Source organism: Podarcis gaigeae (genome assembly GCF_964106915.1).
Source record: "Podarcis gaigeae genome assembly, chromosome: 12".
Lineage (NCBI taxonomy): Eukaryota > Metazoa > Chordata > Lepidosauria > Squamata > Lacertidae > Podarcis > Podarcis gaigeae.
Window position 1 is genome coordinate 38,450,546 of NC_139688.1, and position 21,376 is coordinate 38,471,921.

Sequence of the window (21,376 nt, forward strand, 5' to 3'; positions counted from 1 at the left end):
TTTCCCTCCTAAAAAGTAAGGGGAAATGCGTGTGCGTCTTATGGAAGGAATGCAGGCTGTGCAGCTTTCCCAGAATCCAGAACAGCAAGAGGGATCGCTGCTTTCGCTGCGCAGCGATCCCTCTTGCTGTTCTGGTTTCTGAGATTCAGAATATTTTTTTTTCTTGTTTTCCTCCTCCAAAAACTAGGTGCGTGTTATGGTCTGGTACGTCTTATAGAGCAAAGATATGGTATTTTTCAGGGAATGGAGGACAGAATTCTTTTCTTCCTTCCCTCTCTTCTTTATCCATGCCTACACAGGAATAAGCCCTATTTAATTCATTGTGGCTTCCTCCTGAGTAAATGGGTCTAAGTTGGCAGCCCCCTCTGCTGTTTAATGTGAGAAACGATGCTGGGGCTCTGCGCAAGCCAGTTGTGGTTGTGTTGTTTTGGGATTTGGAGAAAAATTGGGATTTTGGCGTGTGCTGCTGTTAGTCTTTTTCAGTATAAGAATGCAACATACTTACTTGTGGGTTGACTCTTGAGCAGAATCAGAGGTGCATAGGGATTTGGAAGTAGTAGCACAGAACATTTATATATTGCTACATTTATATCCCACCTTTCCTCCAAAAAGCTCAAGGCATGGTTCTCCCCCTTCCCATTTATCCTCACAACAGCCCTGTGGGGTAGGCTAGGGCTCCCTCCAGACATGCTTTTTACTGTGCATTTATGAAGACTTGCACCCATAGGAGCTGTCATATGCAAGCCCACTTTTGGTACTGTTTGTAGTGAAGCTGCATATTGGTGTATCCTGCAACTTTTCAAAGTGTTGGTGTTGACTTTTAAAGGCCTAAATGGCCTTGGCCTTGTATACCTGAAGGAGAGTCTCCACCCCTGTAATTTAGCCTGGACACTGAGGTCCAGCTCCGAGGGCCTTCTGATAGTTCCCTCACTGTGAGAAGTGAAGTTACAGGGAACCAGGCAGAGGGCCTTCTCGGTAGTGGCACCCGCCCTGTGGAACGCCCTCCCATCAGATGTCAAGAAGATAAGTAATTGTGCAACTTTTAGAAGACATCTGAAGGCTGCCCTGTATAAGGAAGTTTTTAATGTTTGATATTTTATTATGTTTTTATATTCCGCTGGAAGCTGCCCAGAGTAGCTAGGGCAACCCACTCAGATGGGCGAGGTACAAATACTAATAATACTAATAGTAATAATATACCACAAATATTCAGCTTTATTTTTGTTCTGCTTTTGTTGAACTAGAACCCCGCCTGACAGCAGTAGCATGGTAGCACTGGGGAAGCGTCACAGAACCAACTAATAAAGCGGAATAAATCCACCACCAATGCTCTACAGTCGTACCTCGGAAGGCGAACAGAATCCATTCCGGAAGTCCGTTGGACTTCCAGAACGTTCGGGAACCAAGTCACGGCTTCTGATTGGCTGCAGGAAGCTCCTGCAGCCAATCAGAAGCCATAGAAACCCCATCAGACGTTTGGGTTCCAAAGAATGTTTGCAAACCAGTTTGCGGCGTTGGGGAGCCAAAACGTTCGACTTGCAAGGCATTCGACTTCCGAGGTACTTATTTTGTTGCAGAATGCAACCGCAATAAAACACCTGTCTGGAGGGATCCATAGTCTCTTGCTCCACCATACAGTGGTACCTCGGGTTACATACGCTTCAGGTTACATACGCTTCAGTTTACACACTCTGCTAACCTAGAAATAGTGCTTCAGGTTAAGAACTTTGCTTCAGGATGAGAACAGAAATTGTGCTCTGGCGGCGCGGCGACAGCAGGAGGCCTCATTAGCTAAAGTGATGCTTCAGGTTAACAGTTTCAGGTTAAGTACGGACCTCCGGAACGAATTAAATACTTAACCCTAACATTTGATAGGTCTTCATTATTTTGCAGGACTCTTTGCTGCCTTTCAAAGAGTCACGCCCACCTAAGAGTTTGCTTATCTCCCGCCACACCCTTCCCAGTCTTTGTGCACAATAGTTAAAATCACAAGACACCATGTGGATCTCCTTCGCTTCTGTTCCTTGCAGCTCGCGCTAAGGGCATCTCCGACGTACGCAGACTTTGTGGCTGCGCTCTCTCTCGGAGAGTGTGAGAACCAGGAAGAAGCTTTTTACAACGGAATGCAAAGGGACCTCGACATCTACCTACCGGCCATGGAGAACCAGCTCTGCATCTTGGACGCACTGTATGACGAACACGGGCTGGAGTCGGACGAAGTGGTGTGATTGCCAGCCCCACGCGGTGCCTCGCAAATTCAGGGATTGTGTCCGCTAACATAGCTTTTTATCCCCAGAAAGCTATTCTGTTTCTTTGTGTTTTTCCAGGCTTGGGAAGGGACTCGAAGCTTCCTTTTTTATACGCTTTTATTACTATTACTATTTGAATGCTTGCTCATGTTTAAATGCAAAGGTGCTATACATTCAGGTGAGATTGTGACTGTCCTGATGACAGCTGGATCTTGCCGTGTTTGCTGTGTGGCAGGCCATACATGGAGGTGGTTCCAAGAGCCGTAGCCGCGGCGTTTGGTACCGTTGGGCTGAATAGTTCAGAGCTTTTCCTTACAGGCGAAACGACCGCAGGTCGAATCAACAAAAGCAATAGTAGCTTTCAGTCTAGTGGCTGTAAAACGTAGCCAGGATTTGCAAAGCCACACTTCCCATTTTAGTGCAAGTCTTCCTTGCAGGTTAAATCATACCCAGAACCCAGGGTGTTACCAGGTCACAAGTAACCACCCGCTTTCATCATGTTGAAGCAATTGGCTGCATCCCTCCACATCAGTTGAAACAAAGGATCTGCCCCATGCTCACTTACCATGGTGACAGATGACTGCTGACCTCTTAAGTCTGTCAACGTGCTTCCATTGCTTCCAAGCTGATGTTCTAGTGCTAAGCCAGAAGCACTGGGAAATTCCTCATGCCACAACGACGATCATGTATCTTGCACACTGCCTGTCTCTGCTCCAACAGAAGGTGGAGGGAATGGAAGAATGCACCACTTTGCTCCAGCCCCCCCCCCCCCCGGTTGCAGATGCTTTCTAACTTCCGGGTTCACTTGCTTTTGGAATCGGTAGAACTCTTTGCGAGTTAGGATTGCAGCTTTTGCAGCCTGTGCTTTAGAGGCCTATTTGAAACCAAATCATAAGCATTCCGTGTCTCTATTTGAATCATTCTCAACTTTGGATTGCAAAAAGGCTGGATTTGGAGCAGAATCTGTGGAATGGTGAATCAATCCATAAACAACTGTCTTCTTCAGAGTAATTGGAAGCCTTTTTTTGTTTTAGGTGCAGATGTAGGTAATTTTAGAATGCATGAGCGTTTCCACTGCTAATTTTTTTTTTAAAATTACTAGGTTTGTCTAATCAGAGTTCAGGGTGAACAGCTTTCCTTACGATTATATATAAAATTCACCTCTGGTATATGAAAGCTGGTATATGAAATGTGTATTTATATAGGCACTAGTAGTGTTACTGGGATTACTTCTGAGTTCTTACAGACAAGGGAATTCAAAATGTTACATGATACCTGGGCAGGAACAAGTAGTGTGTCGTGTCCCCCAGAGTTAAGGGCTACATATCAATATATTGCCAAAACCGGTCTTTGGCTCAGTTCCCCTCCCAGAAAACTGCCCCTACAGTTTCTCTGTTTGTCCCTTCTGTTGGTTCTTCACATTCCCCTAGTTCTTCTGTCTCATTCTTCTTCCTCCCTGTGTGTTCCATTCTCCCCACATGCAAAATGGAACCTCTGTTTTCTTGAAATCCTTTGGGGTCATTGGTCTCAAGTGGAGGATCATGGAGGCCTTGGGGTGAATTGTTCTGAAGGAGATGATTACTCTGGCTGTCAGGAGCCAACAGATAACTGGCCTGAAAGCTTATTGTGTGTTCTGTAACCGTACGGGAAAGAGATTTGTGTGACCAGTCATGTCATGTCCCCCGATTTCAAAGATATTCAGAAGAAGTGATAATGCTGAGCCTAAAATACATATTTGGAGGCTGCAGTGACAATCTCACAAAGTTACAGGTAGCACTTGTTCAATTGGTACCTCATAGTACCTTAGAGTACCAGTCTTAGAGCTTCCAGTCATCTGAATACACCCTCAATGTCTTTAGGTAAAAACTAGTATGGATAGACTAAGGAGAAATTAGGCTGCAAAATCATGAAGGAACCAGTTCCAGTACCCTCAAACATCTTCCACAATGCTATTCCCGTAGAACAAGTCTTTTTTTAAAAAAAATAAATCCACATTTTAATTGAAACATACCTATGGACCTCTGTTGCCTTTAGGATTGAAATAGGTGATCACTGAGTCAGCAGTTTAAAAGAAAGCTTTAAATGAATTGAAGCACAAAATTGGGTACTTGAATTTAGAAACCACAAGATCTGCTTGGGCTATAAAATTGCAAATAATCTGGAATCTGGAAAATTAAGGGAAATTGTACTGTTGGGCAGAAAACCTACCATTAATACATCCCTGCTTTTAGTCACTGGCACAGAAGTCAACAGGATTACTCCAAACACAGTCATATTTCATCTGCAACTTTTCATCCAAGTGGAGCATATAATCATCTGTTTATTCACTTACTGCATTTATACCCTGACTTTCTGATAAATACCCAAGGTGGCGAGCAGGGTCATAAATGTGTGATTCAACAGAGCAGACTTTCTACATCATTCCTAGCCAACATGGCCAGCAGGTCAGGAATGATGGGAGCTGTAGTTTAATAACATCTGGGGATCCAGATGTTAAGAAGTTAAGAAAGGCTGCAATAGAAAAACGTTCAGCCAATAGCCCTATTTTTATTTTGAATTTCTGGTGCTCACAATGTATCATTTCCCATTATTTATTTAGATGTCTGTTGTCTTGAATATTTGTTGATAAAATGGTTTATTCTCATTACAACTTAAGAAATTTCAATGAGGCCATATTTGGGGCAGAGGAACCTAACTTTTCATTTCTCTGTTTGAATGCACAGCACCTAGATCTTTGAGGCACTTTATAAATGTTGTTGACATTCTGGGTGAGGGAATTTCTCACTTGTGCCATCATCGTACCTAAATCCCCTCTGCAACAATGCAATAATTTCAAGGAAAGATTCCCTAATCCTCTAAATTCACTTTGTGCATTGGCTGTTGTTTTAGATAGGTCATAACATTTGAGCTGCAGCAGAGGGCATGTTTCCAGTTAATCTCTTAATCATTCCCAAGTGAAAATCCAAGATGGAGGATCTTTCACTATTTGTTTATAGAGTCCGGTTCATGTGACCAAACTGAATTAGGTAGATTAAGAGGACCTGTGCAGAGATGATCATGTGATGTGTTCCCCATGTACTCTGCTCTCATTGCCTCTCTTATACCCACCATTCTCACCACTTCCAGTAGCTTGACAAGTGGTAAATTTCAAGTTGAAAGCTAGGCACAAAACCCTTCCCCTGTGAGTCAAGATTAACTTGTTTGTTTGTTTGTTTGTTTGTTTGTTTGTTTGTTTGTTTTTGGCATTAAGTGGCACCCAGTCTGCATCTGCTTACGCCAACAGCTGCCCATCATTTTATAATAGGCACTTGTGCCAACAGCATTTTATTTTGCTTGTTTCCATTTTGTCATTGTTTCCTCAGAACATCACCTTATCTTCAGCTCCCCCTTTGAGCAAGTGGTCTTCCTCAAACGGTCAGTTCCTCCCTTCCAACAAACATACAAAGAGAGATATTCTGAAAAGTAGCATTCTTTTTTATAGTGTTGGGCCTCTAGAATGCCTATTTTGTTTGTCAAATGACGTTGCCCAGCAATTGGCGGTATGGAAGCCATTTTGTATATAGACACTGCAAATAAACACAGCCGTCTGCCTAGCGGACAAAATGGCTGGTTCTCTTAACTCTTCTAAGTGTGAGCATTTTAGAAGATAGCTGAAATGTTTTGAGGTTTAAAAGAATAATGAGGTGTCCCTTTCAGCTGAACTACAAGCACGCTTCAAGTGACAGCTAAGTGGTTAACATGTGTCACTGACTTCTGTCACATGAGCAACAGTGAATTGCAATTAGCTGCTGCAGCATGATATGTCCTGGTTCATTTCTGTCATCTGACTCCCTTTAAAAAAAAAAGCTGGTAGATACATATTCTCAGGGATTTGAGCAGCAAGGGCAAAAACCCAGTCGTCTTTAAAGACTCTGATTGTTCATGTAAATAATGTTGTAGACCAGTTGAGACCTCTTGCAAAGGACATTTCTATTCTAAACTGTATGAACGGTGGACTTTTGCACAAGACATAAAAAGCTTCCAAAACTACTGCGTGTGAATTCTGTCGGCATGTTTGACTTGCACTCTGTATATCTTTGTAAAGTAGAGTACATGCCTGTTGTGTTTGAATGAAGGACAAAAGGTTTTACTAGAGTTACCCCCACCCCACAGGAGTCCCCGGTATGTGCTGTGTTGATTTGGATATTTTGTAATGTTTCCTTTTGAAACACAGGTAGTTACCAAAAGGCAGCCTGAAGGGCGTAGTGGCATATATCATCACATTCTCATGATTCGTTACACTGAAATGGCAAATGTTTTGAGACTGGCTATACCAATGGATCACAGCAAGGGTCTTGTTCTTAAAAGAAATATTCCTTTAATATATATATATATCAGAGAATAACTTATCCTAGTAGTCATGGTAGGGAAACTATACGATTCTATTTATTATTTCCACTCCCTTCATTTGAACATGTTGCATGGCTTGGGAAATGGTCAACACTTATGCAATTACTAGGCACTAGGTACAATCCAGAGATTTTTTTTAATAAAAAAAAACACATGGGCTTTTCCCCATTGACCACACCGACGTGTGGAATGCACTCTGCAATGCTTTGATGATGACAATAAAACTTCCTTTGATTTTATTGTGTCTAAATTGCGATGGTTATTTCTCCTCTGTAGTAGCGCCCGTGCTGTGGAATTCCCTCCTCTCAGATGTCAAGGAAATAAACAACTTAACTGACTTTTGTTCAGGGGGAAGTTTTTAATGTTTGATGCCGTTTTTTAATTTGTTGGAAGCCACCCAGAGTGGCTGGGGTAACCCAGTCAGATGGGCGGTATATAAATATAAATACTCACCCCCACAAGTTTACTATACTCAGTTATTAGAACTGCCAGAATGGCCAGACGTCATGCCCAATCAGATTAAGAGGCTAATCACAAGCCAACTAGCTAATAAAGCTCCAGGAGAAGACATGATCCCAATGGAGATCTATAAGATAAGACCTGATTTCTGGTCACCCATTTTTGCAAAATTGTTTTCATACATTAACAGCTCAGGTCGCATACCTGAAGGGTGGAAGCTGAGTATAATTGCCCCAATATATAAAAAGGGTGATAAGAAAAACCCTGCCAATTATAGACCCATTAGTTTGTTAGATGTAGCCTCCAAACTATATGCCAGGCTCCTCCTTGGGAGACTAGAAGAATGGGCAGACACAAGTAAGGTGATATCTAAAGTCCAGGCAGGTTTCCAAAGAGGGAAACCCACACTGGACCAGTGCTTTGTGATGAACTTTATGCTATGTAAAATTTGAAACACACAGGAAGCTGCATCAGGGACTTTATGCTTAGAAATGCTTTAGTAACAGAATGAAGCACCTACTATGCTTTACGCCAATACTGTTAGAATTAGAGGTTTGGGCTAACCAAGGTTCATCAGGCACCTTAGATGTGCAACAGAGGTATTCAGAGCTGTCGCTTTAAATGGTTTTATTTTGCCCTTTTGTTGCCTGAGAAATTTGCCCCCAAGCTCTGCGACAAGCAATGGGGGCAAGGGAAGGCACCCGTGACAAACCTTCCAGTTTTCTTTGAAGAATGCCCTGCTAGCAAAGAGGGAGATTCCCCGTGAAATTAAACTGTCTTTTGAAGCCTTCAGTTAACAGGTCCTGGGGCTGCTCAGGATTAGTTTCCCTGGCTTACGCTGGGGACAGTATAATGGGGAAAGATGGACTTTGCTGCTTGGAAAGCACTGATAAGAGAAGCGGAACAATAAGAGAAGGGCAACGAAATGGGTCCCGAACACACCAGCAGATTTATTTAGACTGCCGGCTTCAAGAAGCTTCACATATATATAGTGATTATTGGAGCGAGATGCTGGACAGAAATAAGAGATTAACCTTTAAGCATGGCAGGGTTTCTTACACAAAACATTTCTGCATAGACAAAACCAAAGCGTAGTCTATAGTTTCTGTGTGACTTCCTATCTTCCTTATTTATTTGCAGGTTTTGTAAATAGCTTCATAACCAAAAGCTACCAAAAAGGTGTACAGTATAATACTGTAAACTCAGTAAACCTAAACCATTTCTATAATTATTCCATAAAATTATTAGGTCACACTTTAGGGAAGGCCTTCTTAAACCAAAATAATGTCATCAATAGCCACCTAAATATCAAATTGTGAGGGGGGTTTTTTGTTTGTTTTTTTAAAGCAAATTGTTGCAGAAATGTGGAGAACTAAACTTAAGATTGGGGAAAATGAGAAATGGAAAGAACCAAAACTGACAGATTTGTCCATCATTAGTGATACTTCAGCTAGGAATGAAGCCCCCAACTAGTCCCTGCCTTTTCAGGAAATAGTTATAGTGCTGTTCCCTGACATTTTCACTATGGGGCAGTCTTCACCAACTGTAGGAGCAGCAGACACTGATGAATAACGGGGAAAGGGGGCAAAGATCTATTAATGTGTATGGATGGCATCTTAAATTCTGTCTTTAGCCATAAGTGAAGCGTTAGGGTGATAAATTTGCAGATGTGTTCACAGTTTCACCATTCCAATAATAATAATAATAATAATAATAATAATAATAATAGTAATAATAGTAATAATACAGTGTTACCTCGGGTTAAGTACTTAATTCATTCCGGAGGTCCGTTCTTAACCTGAAACTGTTCTTAACCTGAGGCACCAGTTTAGCTAATGGGGCCTCCTGCTGCCACAGCGCTGCCGGAGCACGATTTCTGTTCTCATCCTGAAGCAATGTTCTTAGCCCAAGGTAATATTTCTGGGTTAGCGGAGTCTGTAACCTGAAGCGTATGTAACCTCAAGCGTATGTAACCCGAGGTACCACTGTAATAATATGCCACCCATCTGACTGGGTTGCCTCAGGCACTCTAGGCAGCTCCCCACAAAGTACAGTGGTACCTTGGAAGTCAAACGGAATCCGTTCTGGAAATCGGTTCGACTTCCAAAATGTTCAGAAACTAAAGCGCGGCTTCTGAATGGCTGCAGGAAGCTCCTGCGGCCAACCGGAAGCCCCGTCAGACATTTGGCTTCCAAAAATAGTTCGCAAATCGGAACGCTTACTTCCGGGTTTGCGGCCTTCAGAGCCAAAACGTTTGAGAACTAAGCTGTTCGAAAACCAAGGTACAACTGTATTGATACAATAAACATCAACCTGTCTTATTAGCATCCTGTGTTATTAGCATCATTCTTCCCCACTTGTGATTCCCACTGCTTCTGACAATGGAGGTAGAACATAGCCCTCCTGGCTAGTAGCTATTCCTCCCAGAGGAACCAAGTTTTAAACAGTAAGACAACTAGTCTTGCAGCAAGAGACTCATCTGGTTCGATGTGTATCTGGATGCACGCTCATTTCAGGATGATATGCAGAATTGCATGTCTATCTCTTCTGCTAGATGGGAATGGTGGCTTGAAAAATACAGAGAATTTTGGCAGTAATAATGAAGAAATCTAGTTCAAGGCAGAACTGCACTCCGCAAAACTAGTCTTGCAAGCGGTTTCTCCCAAATAATCTAGGAAATTGCCCCGAGGGTGTTGAGGAACTAAATCAATGTTGTTAACCACTTGGAGCATCAAGGATGGAGTTATTTCTAGATGAGAGACCCCAGTGCCACCCAGTCAGCTATGGAACTAACCAATGGCATTGGCAACAAAATGTTGCGGTGTGGAGCGCTCCTTCTCAGGGTTTCGGCCACAGTCCTGTTCATTATTCTCAAGCTATCCTCTCCAATTTTCTGATTTCGTTCTCCCTCAAAAGTCAGCATTATGTGCTTGCTCAGTCCTCATTTGGCTGTTTTTTGTTCCCTACCCTTAATAGTTGACTGGGTTGTGCTTTTGGCAATACAACATGTGTTCAAAGATGGAGAGGTCTCCCCCTTGGCAATATGTGGGCAATATGCCTGGCACTTTTTGTGGAAAAGCTTGGGATCCTAGAAATGTACAGGATGGGCAATGTTGAGCAGGACAGACCAATGGTCAGGGACTACACTGATCCCAAATAGCTCCATTCCTCTGCCTGGTGCTAGGTGAAGCAGACTAAGCAATGGAACATTTTCTTATTAACGCTTTTGGTACAGAATTCAAAGTAGCATATTGTAGAACTTGTTTGCCACCCTTTGGTATGTGCAGATGCAAATAGATTTGAAAAATGTGTGGCTATTTCCCCCCTTCCCTTTTGCCTCTTGTCTTCGCCAGCACTCCGATTGTGGCTTTCTGCCAACCCTACCCCAATTAATTTAGCATCTGTTTTCAGGGTTGATATTGTCCGCTCGTATCTCATCTTCAGAGACTAGACATGCCTCAAATATTTTCCAGTAGGTCATGGTTTTCCACTTGGTTTTCACTTAACAGCTGGCATCTAGTCTCCATCATGCAACCGAGAAGCAATTTATCATGGTTAGGTCTTGCTGGGTCTTCTCTAAGGCACAATTTCCCATTCTTTCCCTGTAACTCAATATCAGAAGAGCTCAGGTATATCACACTGAAATCAACACCCAACAACAACTTTCCAGCCCATCGTCTATTAGGCAAATTCCATCAAACCACAAAGCTCAACAGAACGGCAATAAGGATAGTTACCTGTTTATTTGACTGAAATAAGCATTTAGAGTGCCGTAAATGCTACGTATTTTGACACTGTTGTGGATTTATCTGTGTAGGCCAGGCTGTGAGGTGGATTCCCCCTTTTTTTTACTACAAGTCTCTGGGTTGCCTAAATTATGGAAGGAGACAAGCTCTGGGACGCTGCCACAGCTCACCTCTCTAAATAAAGTGCGGAAACTTCTGATCATCTGCCTAAGTCAGGATTGTTAAGTATGTGTCCAAGCCTGGATTTAGCATGCAGCTAAGGCAACGCTGAACGGGTGTCCCTTCAGAGGAGAAATCATTCCATTCTGAAGTGCTGACAGTATGGAAAATCCTCATTAGGTTACGCCACAATGCTTCTCCCAAGCTATCTTAATGCAGAATACGGGACAGAGAAATCTGAGCTATCTCACAACTTAAGGGATCTGGGCTGCATGATGTGGACCAACTGCCACATCCCATGGCTTCACTACAAATATTATGAGTAATTAAAGAGTAGCAACAACACTTGAGTATTTTTGGGGATATCTCTTGGTGGGCTGTGTTTCTTGAGAATGGAAAAGGAATAGCGTGGTCAGTTCTTCAAAGGTTTTGGTTGCTTCGACACCAACCCTATCTCCTCAAGGATCATCCTTTGTATGGATGCTCCAGAACAAGTGACTGAGCAATGTTCTATTACGGCCTATAGCCCTAGGGAAGGCATGTTATAAAGGATCATAGAACCTTACTGATTTCCATGGGCAGATGCCCACCCTTGGGAGCCCCTCCTCCCATCACTGTGGAAACTGTCGGCATGCAGAGGGTCGAAAGACCAGCTGGCTAGCCCCAGCTAGGTCGTTTCCTTCCAGCCGTTCCACTGCAAAGACCCATTGGCCTCTGATCTGACGTAAATCAGTGACTCAGGCTTCAAAGCCAGGGCACACTATATCAGCAGAGCAAACTGTGCACACAGCATAGGCGTGAGGCTTGTGGAAGCATACTACAACTACGGATTTATTAATCATAAATCGGGACAAAGAAACATGTCGTCTCTCTCTTTGTCTTCTCGGCAAGAGAGACAGTCTAAAGCAAAAGCTATACACACAACGGAAGTTCCCAGCAGACTGTGCTGGTATGTAAACAGACATGTGACATGTAACAGTTCCATGTCTGCAACTAAAGGTGGAATGGAATTTCCCAACAGAAACAACCACCAAATCTGACTTGACATATAGCACTTCCCTGTGTTCCTATGCTTGAATCCATGTAGGTCTTAACTCAGACCAATTCTAGAAAGTCCCCCAGGAGAGAGTGTCTACAAGCTGATAGTGTGTTTCTTCTTCACTAGACAGTAACCAACCATCATCTACCCCTGTACAGTGGGAAAATAAGGGCAGCTGGATCAAAGGGTGTGATTTCCAGGCAAGTTTCATTCTTGTCACCTTTAATTTTATATCGTTAAGCTTGAGCTGGACCACAAGGTTATTCCTTGTAGCAGAATAAAGTCTCCTTTCCTCTCCTGGTTCCTAATGAAAGGAGAAATCGCAGCACTAGAGTTAGCAAGACTGAAACACATTCAGATATATGGCATTTATTTGGATCCCTGTCCTCCCCAGCTACCTACCCCTAGAAACATAGAATCATAGAGTTGGAAGGGATCCCAAGGATCATCTAGACCAACCCCCTGCAATGCAGGAATCTCAGCTAAAGCATGCATGACGCATGGCCATCCAACCTCGGCTTGAAAACCTCCAAGGAAAACCTGAGAGAGACTCACTGAGGATTCATCCTTTCATAGAGGAACACATATACACAAGTTGCTGGAAAAGGGGGAAAAAAAACTAATAGGGAAAAGAAGCATAAATAACCAAGTTATTTTTTTTCTGATTTCTTTCCCGAAATTAAATAAAATAAATCTGTAATGTAATTTCCAGTAGGAGTGCATTCCCTTAATACAATTTCGATTGGCTGACCCTATCAGACACAACATCTCCTTTGCTGAACAAATTGGCCATAGGTCTTCTCTCTTAACTGGCTCAGTGATCACAAATGCAATCAAAACATGCCACAAGACTTTTTTCCTCCAGCCTGTTAGAACTTGGAGTGTTGCCAGACACCAATATAGAAATGAGAAGGGGGAGAATAGGACTTCATTGTGCACATCTCTGGGGGTACTGTACAAATACATTAACCTTAGAAATGAGACAGAAGGGGAGAGGGAGGTCAATCTGCATTTACCACTAACCCCCATTTTCTAATCTGAGCTGCTTTGTCTGGGCAAAGTAAATTGCAGTGGATGGATTTAGCAGACATCCGCTATTCACTACTGGTGAACTGACAAAGACTTCACATTTCACATTTGTCTTCTTCACACCGTCTTTCTGCCAAGCAGCACATAGCGAAGGTTCAGTAACTTGAGCCCTTAATCAAATGTTTCCCGGGAACATGTAATTACTCTGCAGCAAATGGCTTTTGAGGAAACTGCTGCCTGTGTGTTCCCAACCTGGTGCCCTGCAGTGGCTAGCAGAACCTCTAGCCTTCCTTAACCATTCCTAGAGAGGCCAAGTGACTGGGAACCTCTGAGTGCAAATCATGTGTTTTCTACTACTGGGTGACACTAAGAACATAGCTAGTTCCTTTGCTTTTTGAAGAAATTAAAATAAAAACTGCTAATCTAATCATATGATGCAAATACCAAAGGGGTGGCCTTTGGTAATACGGCGTCCTGAGTGAGGACAAAATTGGGCGCCCCCTCTAAATATTTATTGGGACGCGGGTGGACGCGCCGATCAGAAGGTCGGCGGTTCAAATCCCCGTGACAGGGTGAGCTCCCATTGCTCAGTCCCTGCTCCTGCCAACCTAGCAGTACAAGTAGATAAATAGGTACCACTCCAGCGGGAAGGTAAACGGCATTTCCATGTGCTGCTCTGGTTCGCCAGAAGCGGCTTAGTCAGGCTGGCCACATGACCTGGAAGCTGTACGCCAACTCCCTCGGCCAATAAAGTGAGATGAGCGCCACAACCCCAGTCGGCCACAACTGGACCTAATGGTCAGGGGTCCCTTTACCTTTACCTAAATATTTCTTATTTTCACAATAACACCTGTATAAATCTAGGTATTATTATACCTGTAAGAGTTCCTATATACCTGGAACTCACCCTGGATGCCTCCCTTGTTCTCTTATAATGGCAATGGCGCCCACCTGAGAGGTGCTGGAACAGAGTTCCAGCAAGCTCTGGCTGAAAAAAGGGCCCTGCTTGTTGTTGTTGTTGTTGTTGTTGTTGTTGTTGTTGTTGTTGTTGTTTTGTGCCCTCTTGGCTCAGTGCCTATGTGCTGGAACCACCTGCACCATCCTAAATCCAGCACTGCTGCTGCATTAGACTCCATAAACCAAATAACAAAGAATGGCCGCTCCTACAGAGTCCATTCAGATGCCATGCCCAGGGCTTTTTTTCAGTTGGAACTTGCTGTTTTGGTACCTCTGAGGTGGGTGCCATTGCCATTCTAAGAGAACAAGGGAGATGTTCACGGTGAATTCTGGCACCTCTTTCTCTATAAAAATAGCACTGGCCGTGCCACTTCCATGCTGGAATACAACAAGGCGGCAGGGCAACCTTCCACTTCTCTCACAGGACATCTAAGGACACAGGCTGCAGGCCATGCCCATTCTGTGCGCAGGCTTAGACCACTTCATGTACTGCTCCAAGACCTGCCCGGGGCTGCCATTGCTCAGAGGTGAGTTGGGAGGGAGCCAGAAAGGAATCTAGTCTACTCTTCCCTCCCCCCCTACCCTCCTCTGTTCAAGTTTACACAGTAGGGACTCCAGGGCTGGCTCAAGACATTTTGGCACCTGATGCAAATGATCAAATGATGCTCCCCTCCCCGGCAGGGTAGAAGGGATAGGCGTAGATCTGTACCAGGAACAAGGAAGGAATCGGGATCTGCTGCCCCTGTGGATCCTACCACCTGAGGCTGTTTCTTCGCCTTGCCTCATGGGTGGGATGGTCCCGATGGACACTCTTTTTCTTGCTTCTGCACATACAGTACGCATGCCACCCCAAGTAGTCATGCAAGTTATCGTCATTGGGCATGTTCCAGGGAAAATTCGGCACACTGAAAGCTGCTGAAATTAAGAGTGGAATTAAATGATGTCCTGCTGAGCTCCATGGACTTACGTTTCCTTAAAATTCACAATACAGTACTGTAAGCAATTCAGATAAGAAATATGCATCCCAATTAACTCACTGTCTGTTGTTTTTAAAACTCTTACCACATTACTTTAGCATAAATCTGCATTCACACTGTAATCCACGCACCTATCCATGTGGTAAAGACGTCTGCATAACTGTTGGTTTTACTTTAATTTTTATTATAATTGTATAATATCTTTCTTATTCAACCCCCATGGAAGTAACAGAACATAACAACGATTGCTGTTGTTATACATGGGTTCATGTACTTCAAACAAACATTTTAGACCATTAAAGAAAAGGAAAACAGGAATATTGACAGATATGAAAAGAATGTCCTATCTTAATTCTCTTAAACCTGAATCCACACATCACTATATGAAGAATTTACTCAGAGGTTTATCTAAATTTAAGGTAACTTCCACATGTATCTAACTCAGTATACTTCCAACATGAAATTTGCTCTTTAGTATCTGTTAGAAAGGAAATCAGTAATTATCTCAAATGCTTTCAAAGATAACATAACCATCTCTGACCAATCCACTTGGAATATATATATATATATATATATATGCATATATACATACAAAATCTATACAACATGTAATCTGAATAACACACTATGGGATGACTCCTATCGGCTATACAAATAGGAATATATACACACGTGGCTGCGTTCACGTTAAACCATGGTTTAGCACGACAAATAGAAGCTGGAAGGATCCTGAGCAAGCTTTGGGCATGTGTGCTTTCCCTCCCCTCTCTACCTTTGATTAGCCTGAGAGGAGGATTTCAGCAGTGATTAATTTCAGTTCCTCCTAAACTCTGCTTGTTCTGGAATATGAACTGGAATATGAACCCAGGGCAGTTTCAAAAATCGCCCATCTCAAACCATGGGTTATAAAACTGGCTTGTTTAAACTAAGCATAGTGCAAACCACGATCCCCAGTCCACGTGCAATGGAAACCTGAGATTAAGAGAAAGTACCTAAACACTGCTGAAGTCCTCCCTCAGACCATGCAGACAGAAAAATGGAGGGAATGTGTGAACCCAACAATTGCCTGGGCTCATTTCAGCTCATGCAGGTCACACTAAACCATGATGATGTATGAACGTGGCCAATAATCCTAACTGTTGTACAAAGCTGAGACTGGAAAGCAATTTCTAGGTAGAAACCAGTAGAACTGAGTATCAGGTACATGAGAAAGCAAGTAACACTTCCTGGCATAACAAATAAAATGAAAGCTGATGGTAGCAATTTTGCAACAATAGTCTCTAAGGCAATTCTAAGCTTTTCAAGGTGCAAACCTCCATTCTGTTGCATAATTCAGAATGCAGATTTCAGGCATATTAGACACAGGATATAGTGTTATAAGTCTAAGAACTTGGCAGGAACGTGGTATAAGGGGCAGTAGGACTTTGTTTTTGAGAGCTTGTCCCACATGAGTCAAGCATCTCAAAGTAATAATCTGACGCTGAAGAATTCATTATATACAAGTGTTCACTCCCTTTTGAATTCTTCCATTTCAGTCGCTCTTGATATATTTCAATCTATTTACATCTCTCACATGGTTATACAATTTCGGTTTCTAAGGCTATATCCACTTAACCTGGGAGTACTTCCAAGTTGGCATACATAGAATTGCAATGTAAATAAAGCTAATCAGTTCCTCGATCTGGTTCTCTTCCACTTAACTAACAGTGCCATCCTATGCATATCTATTCAGAGGTAAGTCCCAGCGAGTTTAATGGGACTTACCCCTACATAAGTGCTCATAGGATTGCAGCCTAATTGCCCCAAGTCAATATATACAAACCCGGGACTTCTCACTTGAACACATGATTAATTCATGCAGCTAAAGCATGTACGAAGTTCACATGGTAATGGGGAAAAAACCATAAATAGTCCTTATAAACACTGCAACCAGAATATGCTTTGTGTTTATACTGGAAAAAAACATTTAAAAACAACAACAAATACACCCGAAGAGCTTATCTGTAGGACTAGGAGTGCCAAGTTGAGGTATAATTGTGTTTTTATGATGTAACAGTATTGAAGTAAAATACAGTATTCCGGTTATTTGGTTTTCCTGTTGTAAAGAGGAACTCCTGTAAGCAGCCATGGAAAAGGTAAGTCTTAACTGTGAATGTTGCGTGACATTTCTCTACTAAGACAGGATTCAGTGGTCCTATTTTCTTCCAGTGTGAGCCAATTTAAAAACACATCTCCAATCACCACGAGCAGCAGGACATTGGTTGTTGTTTTTTATCATAGAGATGGGTTGCTTGTCTATTGCTCAGTCTTGGGTTGATGGTAACATAGCACCTGATGTATGGATGTCATACGTGGGATACTCACATATTACAGGGCTCACTTTTCATGTAAAGTATCGACACTCTGTAGAGTCAATATTGCAAAACGAAGTGCATCGTAATTTTCCATAAGACCTAAGACAGAAGATGAACACACACCAGTCATTATTACAGATGACACTTTTTTTACCAGTTGATTTTTATATCTAATTTCTATCAGGGCGTCCACAGATGGATTTTGAATGCAGCGTTTTGCAGCGAGGCAAATATATTAGACAGAGGGATGTTTGAAAAAGGCTGCGCAGAGACATTTGTGGCACAAAATAAAGTACAATTTGCAATAACATTGCCAACTGAACACTTAATCAATACAGTCCAATATCAAGCTTTGTTTTAACCTATATCTCATTATGCACCCAATTAACTGAATGCTCAAAGGGCAATATGAAGTTATTTGCAGATTCACAAAGCACAATTATCACAGCTGCTGTCATGTCTGGAAATTTGATAACCCTGAAATAAAGGCCTCAATTTTCAAAATCTTGACCAAATATCAACCTTTAACGTGTATATATTTTATGGTTGCTTTCCTAAAATGTCTGTTTATCGAGTCCCTTTGATGTAAAAGGTGCTGTAAGGAGTTAAATTACATCCTGAGAGTTAATACAGAAGAGGGTTTGCAGAACTGACTCTTGTGCTTTCTTTATTCCTGCCAATTAACACATTACTCTTTCAGGAGCCATGAGAACTCTGCAGATAATTTCATTTGCAAATGGAATGTTTCCTGTAAGATCGTAATGATACCTGACAGCATGACACAGCTACAGCTATTGCAGGTAAAATACTGCTGACAAGAAGAAGCTATTAATACCAATGCATGCAAGTCAGATTACAAGCAAAGAAAGGCCTCAGCTAAAGTCACATTTACATCATACATTTAAAGCGCATGGCTTGCCCCAAAGAATCCTGGGAACAGTAGTTTTCTAAAGGTGCTGGGAATGGTCATTCTGTGAGGGGTAAACTACAGTTTCCAGAATTCTTTGGGGGAAGCCGTGTATGTATGGTGTGGATGTGACCTCAATATCCTGCTGGACTAAAGAGAAGCACGACAGCTCTATACCACACGAATATGTTTTTAGCTCGCTCTGGTGTACAACTGATGGCTAACAGCAACCACAGCCTTAATTAGCTCTTTTCTAATTCAAGTGCAGACCTCATGGGTGCCTAAATCGGGGGGGGGGGGGGGGGAGAGAATCTGCAAACAGTAGAGACATCCTACACTTGCACAAAAACAAAGGTGGCCTCTCCATCTGCTTCAGTTAAAATTTATGCATCCACAAGTCTCTCATGACTCTTGGGGATATTCCCAATAGCATAAGGTAATTGTAAGTAACTAGCTTTGGGTGCATGAGAGAGAAGAGTACTATGATGGCAGAGCCTCCTCTTCATCCTCAGTTTCCTAGAGATGCCAAGTGAAACAAATCTGGGGGCGTTGTCCCTACACCCCAAGATGCCTTGATGCATGAGACCTAGGTCTCCCTAGCCAGTGGTTTCTTGGTCCCACAGTGGGTCATATCTGCAGAGTTAGCTACTGTGTCCCAACAATTTTAGTACCAAAGTACCCACTTCCTCAGAATATTTCTACCCCATCTTCCACCTGCCCAATTCTCCTCCCCACCAGGTAAAACAAAGGGAGATTGGATCAACATCACTGAAATGAGCACTGGGAAGAAGGGGTGACCATAGAGAGGCACAGCCAGTTACTTCCCTACAACTATTACCGTAATTCAAGGTGAAGAGGGATCCCTCCCTTTGTCTCCAAGCAACCACAGACAACATGTGATTGGGGCCACAGGAATCATCCCCCCCCACACACACACACTAAAAAAACACCAGTTTCCCCTCCATCCATTGGTTCCTGGTGGGGCAAAGGAATGAAAACAGACCTTTGCCTCCGGAGATCTTCCTTCCCAGTCCAATCTTTTGTGGATTTTTTAAACGAATCATACTCTCCCATGATGTGACAAAAATAACTTAAATTTGCCTTACCCAGGGAGATATGTTTTGCAAGTTAAGTATCCAAAATCTTTCCCATCGCACTCTTCTACCCCTTCGTGTCGGTAGCCGTCTCCACAATAAGCATGGCGACATTCTAATAAACCAGAAATAAAAGAGAAAGATAAATAAATAAATACATAAATGGGGTTATTTGCAGCTGCTAGCTAGCTCCTTGCATGTCGGAGGACAGTGTGAACTTTCTTCCACATCACCCATTAACTCCAGGATTAATCAGTTTGCTTGCCTGTGTATGTTTACAAAACTATCTGTTGAAAAGTAAAATACCAGCTCTTTCCCACTCGGTGAAAGTAGCTTTTCCTGAGTGTTTTGGTGCTTTTTTTATCCAGATCACATGTGGAAACAGTGAAGTATATGAATTAGGCTTTCCATTCATCTGAGAATCCTTGTGAATATATGAATTAGGCTTTCCATTTATCTGAGAATCCTTGTGTATATTAAAGCAAGAAAATGAGAATTGGTAACATCAAACGTACTTATACAATCATCAGTCACTATGTTATTGCCATCATCGCATTCTTCACCATCTTGGAGGACCCCATCTCCACAGGTGCTGCCATCTTCCAGCGGGTAGTCCACAGGATAAAAAGGCGTGAGCTGCTGGAATAAACACGAAACAGATACTTGAGCGGAACTATAAACATCTTGGAGAAGGAGGCACCAAAGGAACATGTGATTCCTGTTCTCACTTGCTGAAGATTAGGTGTCTGCCCTGCCACTTCAGCCAACTGCACAATCCCCTGAAAATGTTTGTGTCAGAGTCCTCACAGCTATAATACGAATACTGCCAGAATCTCTAACAATTTACGTCCAAACCAGAATGCAAACCATTTTATTTTATGGCAGGTCTTTACTTACCCTTGAGGAGTTCAGTGAATTTAGGTTGAAGGGGGTGTATTTTAAAATCCATTCCTTTTTTTTTTACATAGCCCACGATCATAGAATCATGGACCCTCAGGACTAGCACAGATGTAATATTGCTGACTGATTAATCAGTCTCTCCCTTAATTGCTTCAGTCTTAAGTATGAGGTGAAGAAATGTACTGTTCTGCAGTCTGTATCCATTAACACTGATTAAGGAGTATCATAACAGGACAATGGTTTTTGCACTTTGTGCTACAGATAAGCATGGGATATTTATCTACACAATTCTGAAACTGAAGAGTGCAATCCCATGCGTGCTTACTCAGAAGCACATCCCCCTGTGTCCCAGGGGGACTTTCTCCCCTGTAAGTGCATATAGGATTGCAGGTGGGCAGAGAAATCGCAGGCAGGATAGTGTGGTGGAGTGAAATGGCATATAAATCATTGCATCTGAAGTGTGTGTATGTGTCAGGGTGTGTGTGTGATTGAATGGTGTAGCTGATTCTCCTGATCCTGAAGCCTCTTGGAATAATGAAGGGAATTTGAGTCCAATGGATTCTAGGCCAGGTCTGGCACATGCCCAATTGCTAGATGCCTGTTTCAGGGCCTACTGCTGGCAGAAATAGATTTATGCCCACAGAGGTGCCCTCTGCTTTGCTGGAGGAACTCTCTGCCAGCAGAGAGTGTTCTCTGCCCCATCCTAACTCCCTCCAGCCTGCAGAACTGGGGATTAGGATCGCCCTGCAAACTGCCCTTTCACATTATACAGATATACATGTATAGCAGATTCTCAAGTGTCCCTATTTTCCAGGGACAATCCTGAATTTACAGAAGCTGTCCGAGTTTCTGATTTGATCCCAGAATGCCCCACTTTCCCTTAGGGTGTCCTTATTTTCATTGGAGAAATGTTGGAGGGTGTAGAGTTATCCAACTCCTGAGCCGTCTGAAGGCAATCCTGTATAGGGAAGGTTTTTTAAAAATTGTTTAATGTTTTATTATGTTTTTATATATGTTGGAAGCTGCCCAGAGCAGCTGGGACAACCCAGTAAGATGTGTGAGGTAAAAATAGTAAAATGATCATTATGGAATGGGACGTCCCTATTTTCATCGGAGA

General features: G+C 42.6%; 2 protein-coding genes across 7 annotated transcripts in view; one reads left to right on the forward strand and one right to left on the reverse strand.

Annotated features, from left to right (window-relative positions):
- Window positions 1–6,877, forward strand: part of PLEKHA8 (pleckstrin homology domain containing A8) — a 28,985-nt gene extending 22,108 nt beyond the window's left edge. For 2 of the 3 annotated variants that reach the window (XM_083705945.1, XM_083705944.1), the window contains exon 14: window positions 2,031–6,877. In XM_083705945.1, the coding sequence (XP_083562071.1) occupies window positions 2,031–2,228 (198 nt within the window). In that variant the 3' untranslated portion in view covers window positions 2,229–6,877. Of the gene's footprint in view, window positions 1–187 lie in introns of all 3 variants that reach the window. The other variant, XR_014556829.1, reaches the window with a different exon arrangement.
- An 8,290-nt stretch (window positions 6,878–15,167) lies between these two features.
- The window catches only part of COLQ (collagen like tail subunit of asymmetric acetylcholinesterase), a 42,992-nt gene continuing 36,783 nt past the window's right edge, over window positions 15,168–21,376 (reverse strand). The window contains exons 15-18 of one of the 4 annotated variants that reach the window (XR_014556834.1): window positions 19,875–19,998; window positions 19,372–19,474; window positions 16,765–17,457; window positions 15,168–16,728 (exon numbers count right to left, since the gene is read on the reverse strand). Coding sequence is in view for 3 of the 4 variants with exons in the window: in XM_083705991.1 (XP_083562117.1) it covers window positions 17,388–17,457; window positions 19,372–19,474; window positions 19,875–19,998 (297 nt within the window). In the remaining variant the exon portion in view is untranslated. Of the gene's footprint in view, window positions 17,458–19,371; window positions 19,475–19,874; window positions 19,999–21,376 lie in introns of those variants that run through there. The other 3 variants (XM_083705993.1, XM_083705991.1, XM_083705992.1) reach the window with 3 other exon arrangements.